Source organism: Poromitra crassiceps (genome assembly GCF_964638095.1).
Source record: "Poromitra crassiceps genome assembly, chromosome: 29".
In the NCBI taxonomy this organism is placed as follows: Eukaryota; Metazoa; Chordata; class Actinopteri; order Beryciformes; family Melamphaidae; genus Poromitra; species Poromitra crassiceps.
This window is the reverse complement of record NC_139641.1, coordinates 3,310,602-3,320,601: the sequence shown is the minus strand read 5'-3', so window position 1 is coordinate 3,320,601 and position 10,000 is coordinate 3,310,602. Positions and strand designations below refer to the sequence as shown.

General features: G+C 44.2%; 1 protein-coding gene across 1 annotated transcript in view; it reads right to left on the bottom strand.

Moving 5' to 3' along the window:
• The window catches only part of LOC310800210 (proto-oncogene DBL-like), a gene marked incomplete at both ends in the record, with an annotated part of 78,549 nt that overhangs the window by 66,078 nt on the left and 2,471 nt on the right, over nucleotides 1-10,000 (bottom strand). The window contains 2 exons of the mRNA XM_083662795.1: nucleotides 937-1,053; nucleotides 4,224-4,358. Coding sequence (XP_083518921.1) covers nucleotides 937-1,053; nucleotides 4,224-4,358 — 252 coding nt within the window. The remainder of the gene's footprint in view (nucleotides 1-936; nucleotides 1,054-4,223; nucleotides 4,359-10,000) is intronic.

The window sequence follows — 10,000 nt, the reverse complement described above, 5'->3', positions numbered from 1 at the left end:
TTATTGTTTTGGCCTGTGTGCCCTCCATGAAGCTATTTCCCCACAAGTGTGACAATAAACTCTGCATTAGCTGGTTGTGTTTGGGAGCTGGGAAGGAGGGGTTCCATTATTTCATGTTACACCTGGTGACCCCTGGTGTCGTAACACCGGTACCGGTACTGCTTATCAATACCGATACTTATCGCTACTCTTATCAATACTATACTCTCTATAATTTGGTGCAAAAAATAAAGACGTGTAAAAAGTCATTTTGTTATTCCTTTTGTTTTTGCAGAAATAAGTCACATTCCTGAGAACACTCTCAGAAAGAATGAGTTAATATCCTACACACTTTTAGTCTTATCACTATTTCAACACATGTGTTACAGTAAATTACCCAATATATATGTGTTAAAAATGTTTCTCAGAATCAGAATCAGAATCAGAATCACTTTACGAGGAATTTGTCTTAGTGTCTGTATGCAGCGTATTTGTATTTCTCACATCTGACCAACACAACATGTTACATGAGGTCATCATTGAACTCTGAACTCGCTCCGAGTCAAGACTGTGTGTAACAGTGTTGCCAGATGGGCGGGTTCTCCACCCGATTGGACTGGTTTGGGGTGCATTGTGCGGGAGGGAACGGGCTTGGGCAGGTTTACAGAGCCACTTGTTCCCAGACCTGCATTTATTTGGGTGGTTTTATGTGCGTTTTGGTGGTTTTTGAACAGTCTCTGGGCTGGAAACCACATTACCGTACTAGGCCTTGCTGTGTATTTAGCAGCAGGATCGTTACTTGTTCAGTACATAGTAACATACTGTTGGTATTGACATATTTTCATTTCCAAAGATAATCACAACTGGTAAGCTAGCACAAAGCTAGTTTTCACTTATTCATAGTCAACAAACTGCCATACTCTGACTGACGGGCTGAATGGAGCGTGAGTTTGATACCGTGCGAAGGACGATCCAGTCACTGTGGCAGTACTGCACTGTTCCAGTGAACTCGGAAGTCAGGTGGTTTTCATCGATGTAGCGCAGCAGGTCTCCCACTGAACGCAGCATCACCACCTAGCACACAACACACAGGGAGGAGGCAGCCATCTGGACAGTGAACCAGTGTGTTGATTCAACGCTCCAATATTACAATTTCAACTTGGCTTTGTGGGGGTGATCAAATGAACTGTTCTGGATCATTAAAATGTATAAGATATCAGTATTAAATTAACAAAAAATATGAATATGAATATCTTCCCTGAAGATCATCAAGGACACATACCACCCCCACAACAGCCTGTTCTCCCTGTTACCCTCAGGGAGGAGATACAGGGTCCCAAAAGCACGCACAAATCGCTTGAGGGACAGTTTCTTCCCGCAGGCCACGAGACTCCTTAACACACACAAATAAACAATCATGTAGTAGCTGCTACCATTACATATGATAATTATGCCTATGTTATTTGCACCTGTGCAAACAGAATGTTTAATCATGTTTTAATGTGTCTACGCTAGAAAAGAAAAGGAAAAGTTTACTGTTATTGCTTGTTTTTTCTCTTGTTTTACTGCATCTATATGCCCTGTTTTTCTACTGTTATACTGTTATTTGCACTATGTTGTAATGGAGCCTACAGCACAAGAATTTCACACGTGATACTTGTACTACGGAGTGACAATAAAAATCTTGAATCTTGAATTGCTTTTATAACTATTTCAATGTTTTTATAACTATTTCAATGTTTTTAACAATTAACAATTCAATTAAACAGTCAACATCTAAATGTAAATATTGCCAAAACAGGCATGGCGCCCGAATATATATTGATAGAATTACATAATAAATGATGCATGTTGGTGTATTTTGTAGTACAGCTGTAGTCAAGGAGTATGACAATACATGCAGCAGCATTATTATCTGTGGCATCTTGGTTATAATGGTGATATTGCCTTTTAAATTTAGATGATTTATTTTTCCTTTATTGCATCTCCATTTACTCTGAAATGGTAATAGATGTAGGTTTACTTACATTCGATTCATATGTCATAGCTTCTTATCTTTCAGACATGGCCAGACATACCTGCATATAGGCCTTATGGTTGAGGAGCTATCCTGATATACCCTGAGAGGGTATGTCTGTCTAGGTGAGGGAACACGCCCAAAGCACCCTGGGGTCTTGGTACAGGCGATATCCCCTATTTGCGCTTGTGCACCTGTTTGCACGTGCCGGCAGGGAAGATAGCAGTCCGTCTTGCACCAGTGTCCAGGTGTTATGCCGAGTTTTGCACCCCCGCCCGGCAGCAGCTAAACGCATCCCCACCTCACGGGAGCATATTGTAATGATGTATACAGAAATGTAACTGTTTAACCCTTGTACCCCACTGGTCCATCTGATGGATATTTCTTACATTCGCGTTAAAGTCATCACTAGAGGGAGACATTCTACCATCCAAAAACCCTGTAATTTTTGGTGATATAGTTGTCTGGGTAGACGTAGTCTCGCTAGCCAGCCTCTCTTCCTTTCTGTCAGAGAGTCTGGCGTCGCGGAAACAGGCACGGGGATCAGCCCTCCCTTGCTCTAAAGCTGCTCTCCCATTCGAGCGGCTGTTTCGGTGGCAGCAGGATATCCGCTCCCCCGCTTGCAAGCTCTGTCACGCTCTGTCATTGGCTCCGACCATATGTCAATCAGAGCGGCTTCCGCTCCCATGGCATGTGTGTCGCTGTAATGCTCCCGGCCGCCGAACAACGCTAACTAGCTAGCGTAGAAAGCTAACGGCAGAAATCTATGGGCTAACTCGTTGCTACATGCTGAAAATGGCAAGTTTTGAAGAAGATATGGATTGTGCAATAAAGAAGGCCTGCTCGGCACTTTCGGTGGATGGTTGTAAAGATATCCAGAGAATATGTTTAGAACATTTGCTGTCTAACAGTCTAACAGTCTGTCTTTATGCCTGTGCGCTCTCCTCCCGTCTAAATGTTCCGCCGACACAAGTTCCACCCCGAAACTATTTTCCAAGGGCACTAACGTTAAGCACCGCCCAAGACGAAGCTGATTAGTTAACCCAAACAGAGCATTTTTTTCGCAATCCCACAATGGAAACCTGCGACGCCAGACTCTCTGACAGAAAGGAAGAGAGGCTGGCTAGCGAGACTAGGGTAGACGTGACCTCCCTGTTTTTTAAGTTAGAACAGCCCCGAAATATGGTGGGGATGCAATTCTCGGCGGGGATGCGGAAACGTTCACTTCACCTGCCGCAGGCGCAAATTAGAGCCGTGCCAAATCATCTGCGCCCCCAAAATGCCTGCGCAAACGGGATTTGGGCCGTCTTAAGCACCAGAATTATTCACAGGTGTGGCCAGGCAATGCTGAGCATTACGTCAATCAAAACCAATCAGATTCCCGTCTCGCAATGGCTGTTTGCGCGAGGCATGCAATATGCTGTAATTCTCTCCATGCATAATAGAGTGTACTCACTCGTGTGAGGACAGAGAGAGCTTATTGACAGACCGTCTGTGGTGCCAACGACCCTTCGGGTTATGAAGGTGAATAGCCTATGTCCATTGTCCAACAGGTTTTCTCAATTCATTTCCCTCTTTGCGATGTGATAAAAGTTTCTCAGTGAGTTATAGTTGATTGCCTCACTGAATTATCTGCTAATACCCAATTTTAGCAGCAGAATTTGATGTCCTGGCGTGGCAAGGCTGTGCGTAATGACATATCCAAAAGGAATTTTACTCTGCGCTGCGCTGCACGGAGATTACGGTGCGCTCCAGCGCAGCGAGGTATTTAGCGCGTAAGAGGTGCTTTTCAAAGCTCTTAGCGCAAAGTAATTGCGTGCTGCTGACGGTAGGATAATGCCATCTATCCCCACATTTTAGCGCTGAAACGCCTGGTTTGGCATGTGGCACGCCTATATGTCCAGTACAATTATAACAGGCATGCGCTTGTGCACGCCCCCAATTTGCATTGCGCGTGGCGTTAAACTCTAAATTTTTTGCGAAGATAGGGCCCCTGGGCTTTTAACCACTTGTCAAGAATTGTGCCCTGGACGTAGGTATTTCTCTACGGCCTGTATGCTACTGATGCTACTGCCTGTGCATCAAGAAGGAGGAGGAGCTACTGCCTGTGCATCAAGAAGGAGGAGGAGCCTACTGCCTGTGCATCAAGAAGGAGGAGGAGCCCTGTGCATCAAGAAGGAGGAGGAGCCCCGGCCTGTGCATCAAGAAGGAGGAGGAGCCCTCTCACCGGCATCTTTAACAGGAAGTCATCCTGGCTGAAGCGGAAGCCCAGCTCGGTGCTGGAGGAGGGGCTGGGGGCGGGGCTTAGCAGGCTGGTGGGGCGGAGCACCAGGACCAAGTGCAGGTTACCTGGAAATGAGGTCTGGAAGAAATAGGAGAGAGAAAAGGAAAAATAGTGATCAACTGCTTATCTTGATCATTTTACTGCCATGTAAAGTAACTATTGCGCTAGCCGCTAGCATTAGCCACAGTAGCCGACTACCCACAATGCATTACGTTATCCCAGCACCCGAACGACACGGCTGTAGAGCAGAATGGCTCTGCTGTAAAATCCTCTTTTGTCAAGTTAAAACAGTGTAAAAATTACACCGGAAGCGGAGGAAGCAGCCATCAGGCATCATGGCAGCTAGAAATAAGGTGGATAGTACTTAGTACACACAAGAGGCTAGGTACAGGCAGAATTGAACATGCCTGTATTGTACAACAGACTGGAATGAACGAAAACAATTGATAGCCTTCGTCTTCATCACCATCATCATCATCATCATCATCATCCAACTACTGTATCAGTTCATTGCTCTCCTCTTCTTCCTCTGCCAAACAGCCATACCACATTTTAAACAAGTAACATTAGCCTACCGCTCACACATTCAGTTGTTTGTGTTTCATTGGAAAGAAGTCATAGCAACGTTATTAATATTAGTCTCGCTTGCCAGACTCTCCCAGCAAAGCAACGTAGAAGGCACGCTAACGTAGCTAGCTACCAAGCTAACGCCAACCAAACAAACAGCACTGCAGCACTAGCGTTAGACAAAACAAGGAGACTTACCAAGTAGTAGGTAGACGCCAAGTTTCCAATACATGTCCAGTATAATGGGTATAATCCATACTGCATTTATGATCGCTGTTCCGCTGAGAGAAATGCACTTTTACAAGGCACAACTGTAACATTACGCTATGTTAGCGTTAGTTGCCCACCGGTCCAGGTTAGACAGCATCTCAGCACGTTGCCTACAGGAATCCGTACCATGAAACAATGCGGTATGCATACTTGAAACATGTAAATAAAATATAAAACTGTCTGACAGGAGGAGAAACTTCCGCCTGACTTCCTCCAAAACAACGTCATTACCGTAAGTGACCGAATTTAGTCAACACAAAAACATACAGTACAAACAAACCGTATTTATTCTAAAAAACGCCCCGGCGGCAAAAAGAGTCAGGCGCTTATTATGCTAAATCAATTTGGACCTGGCGGGAAATGGAAGACCGGGGCAATTAGAGTACAGGCGCTTATTGGAAGAATTACAGTATATATATATATATATATATATATATATATATATATATATATATATATATATATATATATATATATGTAATATTATTTTCATAAAAGTATTATTTCCCCCCCTCCTTTTATTTATTTATTTTAGAACAATATAGGAACAAGACAAACAGGCTCAGACACAGGAAAAGAAAGTACGTAAGATGGGGGGGGGACACATCATGAACATTCAACATGACAACGTGGTGCTACCAGCCGTACAAAGTGTTTACGTGCTTCTAGGAGATCATGGACAAGGGATCCCACGCACGAGGTCTATAAGAGACCAGCTGCGCCCCAAGCACCCCCACTGGTCAGTACTGGCCTCCAGATTGTGCACCCCTATAACAGCGTTTACTGGCTTTAACCTCCAGTCCACTGCAGAGAGCATAGCACAGGAAGTGACAGGCACACAGACACCACCTGTATGTGGTTTACACAGGAAACAGTTGACCTCCTGTATGTGGTTTACACAGGAAACAGTTGACCTCCTGTATGTGGTTTACACAGGAAACAGTTGACCTCCTGTATGTGGTTTACACAGGAAACAGTTGACCTCCTGTATGTGGTTTACACAGGAAACAGTTGACCTCCTTCCTGTGGTTTACACAGGAAACAGTTGACCTCCTTCCTGTGGTTTACACAGGAAACAGCTGACCTCCTGTATGTGGTTTACACAGGAAACAGTTGACCTCCTTCCTGTGGTTTACACAGGAAACAGTTGACCTCCTGTATGTGGTTTACACAGGAAACAGTTGACCTCCTTCCTGTGGTTTACACAGGAAACAGTTGACCTCCTTCCTGTATGTGGTTTACACAGGAAACAGTTGACCTCCTGTATGTGGTTTACACAGGAAACAGTTGACCTCCTTCCTGTGGTTTACACAGGAAACAGTTGACCTCCTTCCTGTATGTGGTTTACACAGGAAACAGCTGACCTCCTTCCTGTATGTGGTTTACACAGGAAACAGTTGACCTCCTTCCTGTATGTGGTTTACACAGGAAACAGTTGACCTCCTGTATGTGGTTTACACAGGAAACAGTTGACCTCCTTCCTGTGGTTTACACAGGAAACAGTTGACCTCCTGTATGTGGTTTACACAGGAAACAGTTGACCTCCTTCCTGTGGTTTACACAGGAAACAGTTGACCTCCTGTATGTAGTCTCTTAAAACAGACTGTCTCATCTACATCCGGCGAATGCAGCTATACACAGTCTGTACGTTACACCCCCAGAACATGCACAAGGAAGTTGGGAAAAAAACCTTCAGACAGGAAAGAAGTTCGACGGAATCCGACCAATCACGACACGTGTGTCCACGAAAAATGCGGCATATTGGATTCTGATTGGACTAATGAGCGGAAGACGCGCCTTTCTACTTCCCATTCCGGTTGGTGCATAATTCTCCCCCACGAAGTACAGACGGTATGGCGGAAGCATTTGAAAATTGCGGAAGCCAACTCGTCTGTTCTAAGAGACTATCCTGTATGTGGTTTACACAGGAAACAGTTGACCTCCTGTATGTGGTTTACACAGGAAACAGTTGACCTCCTTCCTGTGTGTGGTTTACACAGGAAATAGTTGACCTCCTGTATGTGGTTTACACAGGAAACAGTTGACCTCCTGTATGTGGTTTACACAGGAAACAGTTGACCTCCTGTATGTGGTTTACACAGGAAACAGTTGACCTCCTTCCTGTATGTGGTTTACACAGGAAACAGTTGACCTCCTGTGTGTGGTTTACACAGGAAACAGTTGACCTCCTTCCTGTATGTGGTTTACACAGGAAACAGTTGACCTCCTGTATGTGGTTTACACAGGAAACAGTTGACCTCCTTCCTGTATGTGGTTTACACAGGAAACAGTTGACCTCCTTCCTGTATGTGGTTTACACAGGAAACAGTTGACCTCCTGTATGTGGTTTACACAGGAAACAGTTGACCTCCTGTATGTGGTTTACACAGGAAACAGTTGACCTCCTGTATGTGGTTTACACAGGAAACAGTTGACCTCCTTCCTGTGGTTTACACAGGAAACAGTTGACCTCCTGTATGTGGTTTACACAGGAAACAGTTGACCTCCTTCCTGTATGTGGTTTACACAGGAAATAGTTGACCTCCTTCCTGTATGTGGTTTACACAGGAAACAGCTGACCTCCTGTTAGGGATGGGTACCGAACTCGGTACTTTTACAGGCACCGACCGAATTACGTCGGTACTGCCCCGTACCAGTTCACATAAAAACGAACGGTACCTAATTTCGGTACTTGAACGCATCTGAGTAATAGAAAGAGAGTGGGTAAAATAGAAATTCCGACGGAACCTTAAGGCAACACGGGAGAGCGCGTTACGTCAATACGTCACTCTACCTGAAGATCCTGAAAGCAAAACAGGGCCAGCCGAAAGCTGTGGCTACACTTTACCAAGATAGACTCAGACAACACTGGTTGCAACATGTGTGATGTGAATTGCAAAGCTGGCCAGGGAAACACCTCAAACTTGAGGAAGCATGGTCAAACACAAGATATATTTAGCTAAATGCTGAAGACTGTAACGTCTTAGATAGGTTGAGGGTGAATGAAGCAGATACCGCACCGGAGCTAACGTTAGCATTCACCTCCTCAGCTGTAACGTTGAGAGAGGCATCGACTTCTACAACATCAAGTAACGTTATTTAATTAGCTAGCGTTAGCTGGATAAGTTGTTTCACTGCCGTTGTGTTAGATAACGGGGCTTTTCACTGTCTTCACAACGACTGCAAACGTTACTACGTTAAACGTTAAACGCTAACGTTACTCTTGCTGCAGTAATTGTCAAGGGTTCAACAGAATGTATTTCCTCAGCCTGTATAGTAGCTATCAACATGAAATAAAAAGCATTTGAGAGCTTAAACCCGTGGCTTTTTATTTGGAAGGGTTACATTTGCCATAATCTTTATTAACATTTCTTAAAATGCATTAGAATATTTAAATTTTAAATTTTTGGGGTTAAAGATAAAACATTTTTTTAATGAACATTAGGGCAAATATAATAGGAAAAGCCAAAGGATTAAGCTCTCAAATGCTTTTTATTTTATGTTTCTATGTGCTACAGAGCCTGAGATATGAAGGCTTTAGTGAATACTGACCGCTCTCTCTGAGAAGTTTGGATTATTATTTTTTTACAACTGTAATTTTTTTTGTTATTAGAGTGTGTAAAGTACCGAAAATGGTACCGTTTTGGGTACCGTACCGAATTCAAGGTACCGGTATCGGTTCAAATGTGAACGGTACCCATCCCTACCTCCTGTGTGTGGTTTACACAGGAAACAGTTGACCTCCTGTATGTGGTTTACACAGGAAACAGTTGACCTCCTGTATGTGGTTTACACAGGAAACAGTTGACCTCCTTCCTGTATGTGGTTTACACAGGAAACAGTTGACCTCCTGTATGTGGTTTACACAGGAAACAGTTGACCTCCTGTATGTGGTTTACACAGGAAACAGTTGACCTCCTGTATGTGGTTTACACAGGAAACAGTTGACCTCCTTCCTGTGGTTTACACAGGAAACAGTTGACCTCCTGTGTGTGGTTTACACAGGAAACAGTTGACCTCCTTCCTGTATGTGGTTTACACAGGAAACAGTTGACCTCCTTCCTGTATGTGGTTTACACAGGAAACAGCTGACCTCCTTCCTGTATGTGGTTTACACAGGAAACAGTTGACCTCCTGTGTGTGGTTTACACAGGAAACAGCTGACCTCCTTCCTGTATGTGGTTTACACAGGAAACAGTTGACCTCCTGTGTGTGGTTTACACAGGAAACAGTTGACCTCCTTCCTGTATGTGGTTTACACAGGAAACAGTTGACCTCCTTCCTGTATGTGGTTTACACAGGAAACAGTTGACCTCCTTCCTGTATGTGGTTTACACAGGAAACAGTTGACCTCCTTCCTGTGGTTTACACAGGAAACAGTTGACCTCCTGTATGTGGTTTACACAGGAAACAGTTGACCTCCTGTATGTGGTTTACACAGGAAACAGTTGACCTCCTGTATGTGGTTTACACAGGAAACAGTTGACCTCCTGTATGTGGTTTACACAGGAAACAGTTGACCTCCTGTATGTGGTTTACACAGGAAACAGTTGACCTCCTTCCTGTATGTGGTTTACACAGGAAACAGTTGACCTCCTTCCTGTATGTGGTTTACACAGGAAACAGTTGACCTCCTTCCTGTATGTGGTTTACACAGGAAACAGTTGACCTCCTGTATGTGGTTTACACAGGAAACAGTTGACCTCCTGTATGTGGTTTACACAGGAAACAGTTGACCTCCTGTATGTGGTTTACACAGGAAACAGTTGACCTCCTTCCTGTGTGTGGTTTACACAGGAAACAGTTGACCTCCTGTATGTGGTTTACACAGGAAACAGTTGACCTCCTGTATGTGGTTTACACAGGAAACAGTTGACCTCCTT